The sequence below is a fragment of the Geotrypetes seraphini genome, chromosome 11, assembly GCF_902459505.1.
Source record: "Geotrypetes seraphini chromosome 11, aGeoSer1.1, whole genome shotgun sequence".
Taxonomy (NCBI): Eukaryota; Metazoa; Chordata; class Amphibia; order Gymnophiona; family Dermophiidae; genus Geotrypetes; species Geotrypetes seraphini.
The window spans coordinates 23,952,165-23,967,922 of record NC_047094.1 but is presented as its reverse complement, the minus strand read 5'-3'; the positions used below and the strand labels follow the sequence as shown (position 1 = coordinate 23,967,922).

General features: G+C 45.8%; 1 protein-coding gene across 6 annotated transcripts in view; it reads left to right on the top strand.

Annotated features, from left to right (window-relative positions):
- Positions 1 to 15,758, top strand: part of TRRAP (transformation/transcription domain associated protein) — a 359,951-nt gene that overhangs the window by 108,502 nt on the left and 235,691 nt on the right. For 5 of the 6 annotated variants that reach the window (XM_033914195.1, XM_033914196.1, XM_033914191.1 and 2 more), the window contains 2 exons: positions 4,386 to 4,439; positions 4,571 to 4,591. The exons of the other annotated variant lie outside the window; for it this stretch is intronic. In XM_033914195.1, coding sequence (XP_033770086.1) covers positions 4,386 to 4,439; positions 4,571 to 4,591 — 75 coding nt within the window. The remainder of the gene's footprint in view (positions 1 to 4,385; positions 4,440 to 4,570; positions 4,592 to 15,758) is intronic. 6 annotated transcript variants of the gene reach the window in all.

Genomic DNA, 15,758 nt, shown 5'->3' with positions numbered 1-15,758 from the left:
TTGTGCAAGTTAACTGCCACTGAACATCTGGGGATGGTCCACTCTTTGACATTTATAGGGGTAGGTGCTTCTCCTGCCCGTTTAAGCCCTGTTGAATATCAACCCCTTATTGGGACTTGCATGAAAATCACATCTCAGTTTGGTAAAAAAAAAAAAAAATGCTGCTGCTGCATTTGATGGCATTGAGTAGTAGGGTGACTTTAGATAAGCAAGTTTCCCATCTTTGAGGGTCAGTAAAATGGTTCATAGACAAAATCGCGCGAGACAACGGCGCGCCGACAACTGAGCGCAAGGTTGACGGCGCGCTGAAGAAAAGCACTATTTTAAAGGGTTCCGACGGGGGGTGTTGGTGGGGAACTGCCCTATTTTACTTAACAGACATCGCGCTGGCGTTGTGGGGGGTTTGGGGGGTTGTAACCCCCCTCATTATACTTGAAACCGAACTTTTTGCCTGTTTTTTAGGGAAAAAGTTCAGTTTTAAGTATAATATGGGAGGTTACAATCCCCCAAAACCCCCACAACGCCAGCGCAATGTCTGTTAAGTAAAGTGGGGGGGTTCCCCCCCCACGCCCACCGTCGGAACCCTTTAAAATAGTGCTTTTCTTCGGCGCGCCGTCAACCTTGCGCTCAGTTGTCTGCGCTCAGTTGTCGGCGCGCTGTTGCTCGTGCGATTTAGTCAAGTCACCAGTAAAATACCTGCCCATGAGAGACTTTAACACCCATCTCTTATATTCTGTTTATACCCGTGAGGGTACAAAGCAGATTACATTTAGAGAACTAGGATATGATACCTAGAAATATACAATAAAATAATTATCACACAGACGGTCATAAAAATATAAATGTTCCATTATAGTTGAAGGAAGATAACTAGCCTTTTCCCCCTTTGAGATGATATATTCAGGAAACAACTTAATTTTTATACCTTCCTTATAGACCAGGGATCTCAAAGACCTTTCGCCGATGGAAAAATCAGAAGGGCTTTAGAACTTCGAGAAGATTTTTGAGTAGTAAAACCGAATAATTCGATCAAATAAGAAGGAGCAGTGCCAGTTAGAACTTTGTAATATACAGTGCTACCCCGCGAATTTGCGGTCGGCGGTTCGCGGTCCCGGTCATTCGTGGTATTTCTAACCATGAATGACCGGGCAGGAGAGGGCAGCTGGAGAGGCAGGAGAGAGCAGCCGGAGTGCCGGCGAGTGAAGGAAATCACTCGCTGTATGCTCTGACCGCCTCATCCTGTACTAAAGTCGGGCCTTACCAATCAGGAGCTGCGTGTCAAATAATTTTGTTCCTCAATTTGTATGCTGGTTTTAGAAAGGAATCATTGAATGACGCTTTGTATTTTTCACAGCTGGTTTTAATTAATCAACAAATAAGCATTTTAATCTGAACATTAAGATCTACAGAGCAGTCAGTTATATTTATATGCATGCTTTTGCCTGGACTTCACTTCTATACTAGTTCTCTGCCAGAGAAAGAGACACAGGATGAGGCAAATGGTTTTAAAGTCAACGAGGAACATGCCTTGTAACCCCTTGAGGCTTTTAGTTACAGGATTCCCTTAGTTTTTGGCTGAATGCATTTTTCCATTCATGAGGGGAAGAGGGACTTCTGAAACACTATGCGCCATAGATATTTTTCCGTTGGACTGACTGCACAAGAGGCCCATTTTGAGTGAGTGTCTCTGGAAATGCATGTTCGGAAGTCATAGAATAACCTGATGAAATGTAAATTGAGAACATTGTTCTGTTGACAGACGGGGAGTGCAGCCAAATAGGTGACATCCTAACAGTAATATAGTAAATGATGGCAGATAAAGACCTACCAGTTTGCCCATTACCGTATTTTCACCCATATACCGCGCACCCGTGTAAACGCGCACACGGGTATAGCGCGCGGGGAACACAAATTTATGTAAAAAAAATTTAATATAGCGCGCACACGCGTATACCGCGCATGCTAAAACCTCCTCCTATTTTGAACTGGCATCCTCCCCCCCGCTCGCTTACCCGAGAGAGCATTTTTTTTTTCATTCGAATCCGGCATTCCCCCTGCGAACCGGCATCCTCCCCCCCCGCTCGCGTCACCCCCCCTCCCCCGCAATCCTACATCCCCCCCAGCACCGCAAAACATCTCTTACCCGATTGGGCACCGGCACCAGCACCAATGCACAGGATGTGCCAGTGCCAGTGCCCGAAAATCCTCCCTCGTTGGGCTGGGCTGGGCTGGGTGGTGCGGTGCGAGAGAGATCCTCCTTCTTCCTGCGCCGGGCTGGACTAGGCTTTGAGCATTTGCGCATGCTCAAAGCCTTCTGGTCTCGCTCGAGACCAGAAGGCTTTGAGCATGCGCAAATGCTCAAAGCCTAGTCCAGCCCGGAGCAGGAAGAAGGAGGATCTCTCTCGCACCGCACCGCCCAGCCCAGCCCAACGAGGGAGGATCTACTGGCACTGGCACATCCTGTGCATTGGTGCCTGTGCCGGTGCCCAATCGGGTAAGAGATGTTTTGCGGTGTTGGGGGGGATGTAGGATCGCAGGGGAGGGGGGTGACGCGAGCGGGGGGGAGGATGCCGGTTCGCAGGGGGGATGCCGGATCGGATTGAAAAAAAAAAGTTGTAAAATGCGCTCACACGTATAACGCGCGCGTTATATGCGTGAAAATACGGTAGTTCTTCCCAATAAAAATAAGTGTTCTGGTCATACACAGATTTTCCTGCACTCAAACCAATTCCCCTCATCCCCCGCTTCCTTATGGTATTCAACTAGCTCTTTTGCTGGTATTCCAAATTCAAACCTTATTCCTAGAAAAACACTGTTTTAAAAACCCAATAACAAAGAACTCTGAACTGGAACCAGAAAAGCAGCAAGAATCTCTTAACACTAAAACCCCTCCAGGACCACCTGAGTTCAGCCTCTTGGCTCCCAGATTTCTGTCCTCCCGCTGGGTTCAAGATTGACCCCCCATTGGAGCTGAATCCTCGGCGGCAACTTCACTGCAACCTATTGTACCAGATGCAGAAACCATACCACGGGACTACTCAATTCTGGTTCTCGAGGTCCACAAGCAGGCAGATTTTCAGAATATCCACAATGAACATGCACGAGAGAGATTTGAACTGGATACAAAGGAGACTATGCAAATCTCTCTCGTGCATATTCATTGTGGATATCCTGAAAACCTGACCTACCTGTGGACTAAGGACTGGAATTGAGTAGCCCTGCCATACCAGCTTTCGGTGGGCTAGATCAAAAAGCTGCCCATCAATACCATCCCAATCAACTTCTCTTTCCCTGGCACCAACCATAGCTAAAACTATGGCTGGTCCATGCGCTAGAAGCAAAGTTCTGAGGAAAAAAAAGGCAGGGAGTAAATACTTCTCTTTAACTTTTAACACGGGAACTCAAGGCAGCAATTTTTATTGACGGCTCTGCATGGGGCAGGAGTGTAGGAAGATCGATCCTGCCCCGCGCCACCACTAGGCCACCAGGTAAGGTCTGGAGAAGTCTAGGACGCAGGAGGGAGGCGGGGTGGGTCAGAGTCGGCCCTAAAAGATATTCACGATTTTCCATATTCGCGGGGCTGGCACTGCCCCTAACCCCCGCGAATACGGAGGGAGAAGTGTATTATTCTTTTAGGAATTTGGACAAACTTTATTTTTTATTTTTTTTTTTTTAAACCCTGTTAAACCCACTGCTAGTGCAGCATCTAGATCCAGCCTCTTACTGAGACATGAGTATTTACAAATAAAGGCATAGGATAAAGTGGACTCTTGTCCTGAAAATCTCATGTGCCAATAAATCAATTTACTCATATGATGTCTGCCAGCTTTTTTGTTAGTTTTAGAGCTTTTGTTATTTTTAGAGCTTGTTATTCTTACTGCCTTGTAATAGCTGTTTACAAGTTTTCTATCGAAACAGTCAATGAGCTCACACACCCCTTTGAGCTTCCACTTAAAACCGCACAAGGGGAATATCCCAAGTCAGTTTATTGCCTTTTTAGCTCCTTTAATTCTCTGCCGAGCCCAGCAGTGAGGCAGTATTGAAGGGGGGGGGGGGGGAAACAACCAAAAACCAAGTTTAATGATCCAGCAGGGGGCAGCAGCCCTCTTCAGCAATGACTTCAGAGTCTCTGTAATTTCACCTTATGTGTTTTGTGTTTGTGGGGTGGCGGCAGAAATGACTGGAGGAATCAATTGGATATATTTCTGCTGTTTGACACTCCAAAAGTACATGGTTGTCCATTGATATATTTTTAGCAACTGTCTAAAAATTGATATTGCATATGAGCTTGTGTGTACGTGCCCCAGTTTCATCCATCCTTGATTTTGATGCTGGTTGTAAGTATATAGGACGGTATACTTGATGATTTTCCTCTCCATCCTCAGGAGAGCATGTCAGAGTGCGGAAGATGCTCCTTCCCTCCATTCTGTCAGTTTGAGGTGAGAACACATACCTTTTAAGTCAGTATATGACTGCAGTCTGAAGCAGTAGTCTCTACATATTTTCACCCTTTTTTCTCTTTTTTTTTGTCCCCCCACCCCCTCACATTGCAAATTTTGTTTTTGTTCAGCCTGCTGCGGAAGGGGTAGAGGTGAGAATTTTAGAGGAAGCCTCAGGAAGTTGTCTGTTTATGGTGTTTGTTGTGTTTTTTTTGTGTTCTGTTTTTCAGTGTGATTTTGTGTAGCCTTTTCTGGTATAGTGCAACAGCTGCAGTGCTTTGTGCCTTTCCGTGCGGTGCTGTGAACTGCCATTCAGTGTTTGTCTGCGGCAGAAGTTGTGTTAGTGCTGTGAAGCATGTTTTGGGGGTGGGGGGGGCTGGATGGGCTTGGAGGAAGACGCGAGTGGTTTTCAGTGTCCAAATTCACTCAAAAACACATCGAAACACTTCTGTTTTCCTTTTGAAAGGAGAAGCTACATTTCATATAGTTTTAGTTCTTTAATTAAACTAAATGTAAGAAACAAACGAGAATCTTTTTTTTTTTTTTAATGTTTTGTATTCCAAAACAAATCCTCTTTTGGGGAGAAGAGAGGGGGTTTGCCATATTTTCATATTTAAATAATCATGATGGCAACGATTGCAATAATCATAATAATTAAAAGAAATTGATACTTCCATTGTCTGTTTTTTCCTTCCTTCTCAAGGTACAATACCATGTATCCCCGAAAATTAGACACTGTCTTATATTAATTTTGACCCCAAAAAAGGCACTAGGACTTATTTTCAGGGATGTCTTATTTTTTCATAGAATGATCATCTCTCTCTTCCTCTCCTCCACCCCAATTCTTCCTATTTCCTTTCTTTCCTCCACATGTGCAGCATCTTTCCTCCCCTCCCATCCCTTGTGCAGCAGAACCCTTGCAGCTTCTATCCCTCCCTTCCTTCTATCCCCCCACTGCTGCCGCGCGTCCATCCCCCGCCAACCCATGTCTCCCTCCCATCCGAACTGCGAGACAGAAATAAATACCTTATAACAAACCAGCAGGGTCAGCAGCAATCTAGACAGGCTGCTTTGTGGCCTGGGCCATTCCTCTGCTGCATTGCTGATGACATCATCAACGCGGCAGAGGAATAGCCCAGGCCGCGAAACAGACTTAGATTGCTGCCGACGCTGCTGGTTTGTTATAAGGTATTTCTGTCTCGTGGTTTGGATGGGAGGGAGAGATGGGTCGGCAGGGAAGGGGGGAAGCGCTGCTGCCAGCGATTAGGGCTTATTTTTGGGGAAACACAGAAGTTGATAAATGCAAAGCTAGAGATATAAATGTAGAGACAGTTGTTCATTTAGATCAGTGGTTCCCAACCCTGTCCCAGAGGACACCCAAGCTAATTGGGTTTTCAGGATAGTCCTAATGAATATGTATGAGAGAGATTTGCATATAATGGAAGTGACAGGCATGCAAATCTGCTCCAATCATATTCATTAGTGCTATCCTGAAAACCCAATTGGCCTGGGGGTACTCCAGGACAGGGTTGGGAACTATTGATTTAGATGAATCAAAATTAGCACGAGTCTGAATTCAGCCTTCTAGTATCGAGTTGATCAACCACTCTCAATTCTGTAGAATGAAAATAACTTGTTTTAAGAGAGTTATTTCTGGTTCCTCCTCATAATTTCTTCTGAATCATTAGAGTTTCCTCCTTGTATCTACACTTCCCCCTCCATATTTGCAAATTCCGTTTCTACGGATTTGCTTATTCACGGTTTTAAATGAAAAAAAATCACTTTCATTTTTTGGGCTATTTTAAACCCTGTAAGCCCCCCCTTAAGCCTTACCTGGCGGTATAGCGGGTTTTCAGGCAGGAGCGATCTTCCCACGCTCCTGCCCCGTGCAGATCGCTCACAGGAAATGGCTCAAGAGACTACGGGAGCTCAAGGCAGCCATTTCCTGTGAGCGATCTGCAGGGGGCAGGAGCGTGGGAAGATCGCTCCTGCCTGAAAACCCGCTATACCGCCAGATAAGGCTTAAGGGAGGGCTTTCAGGGTTTAAAATAGCCGGGGGAAGCAGGTGTTAGGGGCAGAATTGGCCCAAATATTATTCACGGTTTTTTCATATTCGCGGGCCGGCTCTGCCCCGAACTCATGCGAATACGGAGGGGGAAGTGTGGTTTGTGGGGTGGGGAGAGGGAATAAAACATCCACATGCTTAATGTTAATGAAAATTTGTTTTCCCTTTTCTGCCGCTGTCCCTTGAGGACAGACTTCTGGAGGATTACCTGTTGAAGTTGAAGTGCTAGCATTTGTACTCCAATTGGTTTGGTAGCCCTCTTCGGACCAGTGGTTTTTAATTCGTTTATTTCAGGTACATCCCCAGAGAACAAGAAGAAACCCATTCCATAGAACACGTAAAGTAGAACAGAGTGAAAGGATGTAAAGTCGCAGGAGCCATGCAGCGTAGATAAAGTTTTATTGAGACATAACCCAACACAGTCACGTTTTGGCAAATGCCTGCGTCGGGGGTCTGTGTGGCGGATGTACTTTATAAAGCTAACATTTGAGCCCTTCAGAGCAAAAGCGGGCCTTATCCATTTTTTGCATCATTCCAGCTTTGTGCCGATTCCCAGTCCCTAAGGCCTAAGGACTTAAGAACATGTCCATATCTACTTATAAACCGATTCAAGCACTGCTTGTTCTTTTTACTGAAATGTCTACCTTACAACTTAGATGGCCAGTATCTCCCAGATGAGGTTCAATGTGGATAAATGCAAAGTGATGCATGTTGGTAACAAAAATCTCATGCACGAATACAGGATGTCCGGGGCGGTACTTGGAGAGACCTCCCAGGAAAGGGACTTGGGAGTACTGATCGACAAGTCGATGAAGCCGTCCACGCAATATGCAGCGGCGGCAAAAAGGGCGAACAGAATGCTAGGAATGATAAAGAAGGGGATCACGAACAGATTGGAGAAGGTTATCATGCCACTGTACTGGGCCAAGGTGCACCCTCACCTGGAGTACTGCGAAAGATTAGAGAAACTGGGCCTCTTCTCCCTTGCACAGAGGAGATTGAGAGGGGACATGATCGAAACATTCAAGGTACTGAAGGGGATAGACTTAGTAGATAAGGACAGGTTGTTCACCCTCTCCAAGGTAGTTGAAAGGGGATAGATTCCGTACGAAGTTCTTCTTCACCCAGAGAATGGTAGAAAACTGGAACGCTCTTCTTGAGTCTGTCATAGGGAGAAACACCCTCCAGGGATTCAAGACGAAGTTAGACAAGTTCCTTCTGAACCAGAACGTACGCAGGTAGGGCTAGTCTCAGTTGGAGCACTGGCCTTTGACCAGAGGGCCGCCACGTGAGCGGACTGCTGGGCATGATGGACCACTGGTCTGACCCAGCAGCGGCAATTCTTATGTTCTTATTAGGGGGAAGGGGAGTCATGATTCTATTGAGTTTAATTATCAGAATCTCAGGTGGAGTCTTAGCAGGTCCACCTTAGATCAGTAACAGATGTCTCTTTTTTGGCATTACTAATTTATAATAGCTACATCAGATTCTTGCACGCTGGGCTTTGTCACACTGTGCATTAAATGAGACACAGACGTGGCACCTGAATTCTATAAGAAACTAACTCTCTCCCATGCGTAGCCTGTCTCTCATTTAGGCCCCTTTTTATGAAGCTGCGTTAGGCTTTTTTATTGCCCGCCGCAGTGGTATTAGCTCCATGGCTGGTGATAAAATAAAAGCCTGACGTGGCTTTGTGGGGAGGGGGAGGGGGGAGGAGGTAATGCACATTGTGTCATAGCCATTGTAAATTAGTATCTCCACAAAAGAAAAGTTTATGCAAAATGTCATTTTAGATCAGAGAGACACTTGTTGCTGATCTAAAGGTGGACCTTTAGATTTTGATAATAAACCCAAAGAATCATGGCTCCCCTTTCCACTGAGAACAAATGTTTGCTTTATAAATTGTACGGACCATATAGGCATTTGCCGAAACGTGACGGTGTCGGGTCATTTTTCGATAAAGTTTCATCTGCACTTCATGGCACCTGCGTCTTTACCTCTATTTCTTGACCATCCTGTTCATTTCTGTGTTGTTCCAGGTATAGTCACAATAGGCTTTTTCCCTTTTATTCAGTGTTTTGGGATAGCAAGTGACTTCTGTTCGTGTCCAAGGCGAGTGCCCTTAGGATAATGCTCAGCCGGTGGTGATATTTCAATAGCCTGAACATTGGGTAAAAATTAAAGAAGGCCTGACCTTCTTACAATTCTTTATTAAAAAAAAACAAAAACCCCAAAGAAAACCAAAATTTAGTTCTTGAGAGAGTCCAAAGGAGAGCAACGAAAATGGTAAAAGGGTTGGAACACTGCTCATACGCTGAGAGGCTGGATAGGCTGGGGCTCTTCTCTCTGGAGAAAAGGAGACTCAGGGGAGATATGATAGAGACCTTCAAGATCATGAGGGGCATAGAGAGGGTGGATAGGGACAGATTCTTCAGGCTGAAGGGGACAACAGGTACGAGGGGGCATTCTGAGAAACTGAAGGGAGACAGGTTCAAAACAAATGCAAGGAAGTTTTTTTTCACCCAAAGAGTCGTGGACACTTGGAATGCGCTACCGGAGGAGGTGATCAGGCAGAGCACGGTACAGGGATTCAAGCAGGGATTGGATGGATTCCTGAGAGATAGAGGGATCGTGGGATACTGAGGGAGGACCTGGGATGTAACACGGGTGTAGGAAGCTAGCCAGGAAATGAGTAAACCAACCTGGTCGTGCATGTGTAGACCGGAGGGCTAGGACTTTGATAGGAAGGCAGGACTTAAATGGGAAACCAAGGTGGCAGGGGAGCCCCTTCTGATGATTCAGACAGGTCTTGACCTGTTTTTGGGCCGCCGCGGGAGCGGACTGCTGGGCAGGATGGACCTGTGGTCTGACCCGACAGAGGCACTGCTTATGTTCTTATGTTCTTATATATATATATATATATATATATATATATATATATTTTTTTTTTTTTTTTAAAATTTGTAGACTGCTTGGATCTGTCCTAAGAACGAGCGGTATAACAAGTTTTAATAAAACATTTGAAAAGAACAGCTTTTTGGCATTCAGATGTTTGCGGAACACAAATGCAACCCAGCTTTCAGGGAGCGAAAATTCTGAACATAAGGTGCTAGCTAGGCAAGCAGAATCATCTTGGCGGTTGATCCTTAAAGTATTCCAGGTTCTTATTGGCAGCCGGAGAAAGAATATATGATATTTGAAGCAAAAGGAAAGATATTCCCATTCTGATTTTATCATGTTGGTAGTGGAACGTTGTTTCACTGGAATTGAGAGCATGTTGTTGCCACGAGTATCCTCTATAAGAAAACCCTAAGCGTGCATGCGCACTTAGGAGGCCGTGATCCCTGCCGCCGTGCTGTGTGCTTCCATGGCTGCATTCCATTTGCGGTGCATGGGGCGGCTTGCGGGGTGTGCGCCGGCTTGGGGCGCAGTGGATTGAGCGGCGGTTTGTCTCGGCAACGGCAGGAGTTTGTCGTGCGGGTGCTGCGAGGTGTCCCATGCTGGTAAGAAGTGGAGGGGGAGAGGGAAAGGGGGCTGCTTTGGGGGAGAGGGGTGTGCTGGGGGGCAAACAGCAATCATGCTTTGCTCTGGGGGGGGGAAACAGAAGGAGGCCACGGAGAGACAAGCAGGCATGGCGCAACAGAAAAATACAGGGATAGGGGGAGGTAAAACGAAGGGAGAAGGGCTACTGCTGGACAGGGGGAGCAGGGAAGGGGTGGTGGTGGACAGCTGAGGAAAGAGAGAGACAGAAAGAAAGACAGACAGACAGTGGCCAAGGAGAGAGAGACAAAGAAAGAAACACAGACACACATCTATTCTAGCATCCTTTAATGTAAAGGGCTTAAAGACTAGTCATTAATAAAGCCCCAAAAGTGTGTCCAAACATATCTGCTTAACCTATTTTAGCTTGGCTGTTCAGAGAAAATGAATGGATAAGAGAAATAATTTTCACAAAGAACCTTGATATGATAAGCCATAAAAAGTTTTTTGTCTCCTAAGCTTGCCATTAAATTTGTATGCCTTTTTCCAAATGTACAGTACAGTCATACTAAGAAAATGGACTTTTTGGGAAGAGATAGGTCTTTATTGCTCTCCTAAAGCTCAAAAGTCCATCGAGGGATCTGATACGAGGAGGAAGTTGATTCCAGTAGCTTGGCAGGATATGGGAGCAAGAACGGCATCTGGCACTCTGGAGTCGGAGGGCGCAGCCAGGGGGGATATTTCAAGACATCTTTCCCCCCTGAGAGTGGAGTGGTCTGTTTGGGACATATGGAGGAAGCTTATCTGTTCGGTAGCTGGGCTCCAGTGGATCAGATTTGGATTAAAGTGGAGTTTTTAAGAGACCTTGCTTTCACTTCCAGAAAATGTCCCATTTGCGTCTGAGCTTTGGGTTAAGTGGTCCCCGATTATCTTTCATAGGACTGGAATCCAGGGACTGGATTTTAGACAAATGAGTAGTTTCATTAATGCTACATTCTGACAATTCATGATTAAACCTGTTCCAAAGCTTTCTCTGTAAATTTAGGGCTCCTTTTGCTAAGCTGCGCCAGCGGTTTTAGCGTGCGCTTAGCGTGCGTTAAATTGCTACGCGTGCTAGACGCTAACCTCTCCATTGAGCTGGCGTTAGTTTTTGGCACGTAGCACGGGGTAAAAACGCTAGCGCACCTTAGTAAAAGGAGCCCTTAGTCATGAGATGTTAAAACCTGTGGAAGAACTCTTTTGAGTTGGGTAAGCAGCCAGTTTATTAAATTTTTTTTCCCCCAAAAAAGTTTGTTTATTAAAAACTTTCTATACCGCATAACAGCCTTAAAAAAGGATCCAAGCGGTGTATAATATATAATACATATTCATCAAGAAAGGAACTCCATTTTAAAAATAGGATAGAAAAGAGTAAAAGCAAAAGTAAAATGTTTTTTCCTTCTAAAAATGCTAAGCAATCAACATCTCCATCATAACAATTCTTAAAAACAGTCAAATCTTAATAAACCATAATTAATACATATAATTAAAAAAATTGTTTATCCATATTAAAAATTAATCATATTATTACAGATTACAGTCCCAAACTTAATTAATGTATTTTTCGCTCCATTAGATGTACTTTTTTCCCCCCAAAAGTGGGTGGAAATAAGGGTGCGTCTAATGGAGCGAATACGCAAAGCGCCCCCCCCCTCTCCTGTTAACTTATTTTTTTTTTTGCAATTGTTTATTTATAACCAAAAATGCACACCAACTCAACATCACAATACCAAATCAGTACAGGCAATACAATCAAACAAGCAGAAAACCCCCTGAAAACAACCCTCCCTCACCCCCACCACTCCCACCCTCCCCCCCGTAACAGCATACCACACCCCTCATCCCCTTTAAACCAAAAATCATCTCCACAGGCGTCATAGCACCCTAGGAAAAGGAAGGATAAAAAATACAGAATCAACTCAAAACCCCACCATAGAAAGAAAAAAAAAAAAAAAAAATTTCAACTGATAGCAGCGCTCCCCCCATCCTTGTTCTCCACCTCAAGGTATCTCCCCCAAATATCATAGTATTGCTGCCACCGCCGAGTCAACAGGGCCGAAAGCCTGTATTTTTCACATACCCAGCCCAATTTATCTTTCATAAGAGGCAGTGTAGGCAAAATCGTACTACGCCAAAGGCGAGCCACAGTCAACCTGGCCGCTGTGAAAGCCAACCGTGCCAGTCTATCCTGGGTATCATCAGCACCTCCCCTGGGAAACCCCAATAACGCCACCTCCGCTCTCCTTTGGAGGGGCACCTGAAGAAGCGCCCCCACATACTGAAACACCTGATTCCAAAAATTGTGAAGTAAAGGGCAGCTCCACCACATATGAAAAAAGGTTCCCCGCTGCCCACATCCCCTCCAGCATAAGGCCGATCCTTGAACCGACATCTTACTCAGATGAACCGGGGTCATGTACCAGCGGACCAACATTTTAAGAGCATTCTCCACCAGTACAGGAGCCACTGCTATATGATGTATCCTAAGCGATATAGTTTCCCATAAGGTCTCATCAAACACTGCCCCAAGTCCCGTTCCCATGCCACCAAATATGTAGGTTTCCGGGCCCCATCCTGATGCACCCACTTGTACAGCAGAGTAATGCAGCCTCTGCGCACTGGGGACCCCAGCAACTGCTCAAAGGCAGAACAAGTTAAACCGCGGCATCATGCAGATAACTTTTAGCCCTCTGCAGATAACTTTTCACCTGAAGATAGGGGAAGAGGTCCCTATAGTCTAACTGATGAAGAGCCTGGAGCTCAGGAAAAGCCCGAATATTCTCACCCTCCAAGAATTGGCCAAAGTATTGCAACCCAATCGCTGCCCACCTCGCAAATATCCCCCCATCTCTCCCCGGCATAAAATCAGACGCATGGCACAAGGGGAGAAAGTACACCCCCTTACTTTTACCTAGCAGTTTGCGAGCTTCCCCTTTCCATACCCGCAGCGTCCATTTAGTGAACGGGTTAGAGATTGTCCCCAGCTCCCTCATCCCCAAATCTTCCCACATAAGTGACCCCAGGGTCCGTGCCCCCCACGACACATCCAACACCCCTTGTTCAACCTGTACCCATAATTTCAAAGAGGGCGCATGCCACTCCACTCCCGCTCTTAACTGAGCCGCCGTTAACTTATTTTAATGTTGCCACCCTCCCTTTCTTGCCGGCCCTCTTCCTCTCCCCCCCCCTCCGCGTACCTTTTTTTAAAACTTCTGAGCCTCACTCGCTGAGAGCGGCGCACAAGGGTTGCTGGCTGCCTGGTCCCTGTTGCTTCTGCTGAAAATGGCAGATGCGGCTGCCTCCTCTTCTGTTCTCTGGTGGCATAGCGGCGTACCAGGTTGACTGCCTGGTCCCGCGCCGCTTCCCGCAAGAACTTCCTGCCTGCTCTGTCCCGGCCTTTCCTGTCCCGGCCTACCGCTAGACCACCAGAGGGGGGGACAGGATACAGAGCCTGGCAGGGAGTGTGGGGTTGGGTGCAGAGCCTGGCAGGGAGAATTTAGTTCTGAATGTTTTTTTCTTGTTTTCCTCCTCTAAATTTAGGGTGCGTCTTATGGTCAGGTGCATCTAATGGAGCGAAAAATACGGTTTTCAGTTTGAGAAAGCAAATTGAAAAAAGTACGCTTTTAGGTGTCTTTTAAAATTTATATATGATTCTTTTCTCAAATTTATGGGCAGATTATTCCATAACCGTGGAACTAAATAAAAGAACGCACAATCTCTAGTTGACGCAAGATGTATGAAATATGGAGAACAACTACCCTGTTGTCATTCAAAGATCGTAGTAAACGTCTTGGGGCATAAAATAACACCAAGCTCGAGAGATATGAAGGCTGTAGCTGAAATGCTCTATGTGTCAACATCAAGATCTTAAAAAACAGCTCTTGGGACAAAATAAGATATTCTTTCCTACTAATGCTCTTGAAAGATATTTGCAAATTCTTTTAAAGCTGCTGAATCTATTTCTCAGCAGTATGAAATGGATACTGGAGTGCATTGTGTAATTTCTCTCTCTGTATTCGCGAATTCCATATCTACGGATTCGCTTATTCGCGGTTTTAAATCAAAAAATACATTTTAATTATTCAGGCTATTTTAAGCCCTGTAACCCTCCCCCCTTAAGCCTTACCTGGTGGTCTAGCGGGTTTTCGGGGCAGGAGTGATCTACCTACGCTCCTGCCCCGTGCAGATCGCTCACAGGAAATAGCTCGAGAGACTACGGTAGCTCAAGGCAGCCATTTCCTGTGAGCGATCTGCACGGGCAGGAGTGTAGGAAGATCGTTCCTGCCCCAAAAACCTGCTAGACCACCGGGGGGGGGGGGGCTTTCAGGGCTTAAAATAGCCGGGGGAAGCGGGGGGGTTAGGGGCAGAACCGGCCCGAATATTATTCGCATTTTTTAAATATTTGCGGGCCGGCTCTGCCCCTAACCCCCGCGAATACGGAGGGGGGAAGTATATTTGCATGTGCTAAAGATATTTAGCTAAGACTCTGTTAAGAGAGACGGGGCCTATCTAATATAGGTATAATTTTTTTTAAAACTTTCGTGCTAATGTATTTTGGGACTAGTAGTTTGTCCTTTTGGCAAACAAACAAGGGCCTAAAGGCAACAGAAAACAGAGGTATAATTCGGAACACCCTTTGGAAGGACAAGTGAAATCAAAATGATGTGAAACAAGAGAGTTGCAGTTGTCCTGTGACATGGATTGTGATCCCTTTCTCTTAATCCAGAGGTAAGCAATTCCGGTCCTCAAGAGCCGGAGCCAGGTCAGGTTTTCAGGATATCCACAATAAATATGCACGAGATTAGATTTGCATCTCAAGGAGGCAGTGCATGCAAATCCATCTCGTACATATTCATTGTGGATATCCTGAAAACCTGACTTGGCTCCGGCTCTCGAGGACTGGAATCGCCTACCCCTGTCTTAGTCCAAGAGCAGCTCAAAGAGAACAGTAAAGCTACTGGATTCTGGAGACCCAGAGAAGCACCAGAGAGAGAGAGAGGGAAAAAAAATTGCTTAGCTAGGACTTACCGAGCTAAGGCTTTGTAAGATTTTAGTATTTCTCAAAATTTGAGGGAGATAATTTGAACAGGTAACACCCCAGCTCTTTAACTCCGCACAAAATACAAGTTCTGTTTCATTTTTGACGTTCTGGAGCCTTATTTACGGTCTCAAGAAATGGGAACATGTCACTCCTTTCTACCTGAAACTACACTGGTTGCTGGTGGAGTCTCTGTTCAAGTTTTCATGCTTCTGTTACAAAGTAGTGTTCGGTCTGTCACCAGGTTATTTACTTTCTCACTTTTCTTGGAGTAATTCTAATAAAAAACACACAGAGAGTGCAACTATTTTCGGTTCATAGACAACACTGCGAAAGACAAAGGCGCGCGCCGACAACTGAGCGCAAGACGGAGGCGCGCGCCAAAGAAAATTACTGTTTTTAGGGGCTCCGATGGGGGGTTTTGTTGGGGAGCCCCCCAGTTTACTTAATAGAGATCGCGCCGGCGTTGTGGGGGGTTTTGGGGGTTGTAACCCCCCCCCATTTTACTGTAAACTGAACTTTTTCCCTAAAAACAGGGAAAAAGTGAAGTTTTCATTAAAATGTGGGGGGTTACAACCCCCCAAACCCCCCACAATGCCGGCGCGATCTCTATTAAGTAAAGTGGGGGGGGGGGGTCCCCCCCACACACCCCCGTCGGAGCCCTAAAAACAATAATTTTCTGCGGCGCGCACCTCCG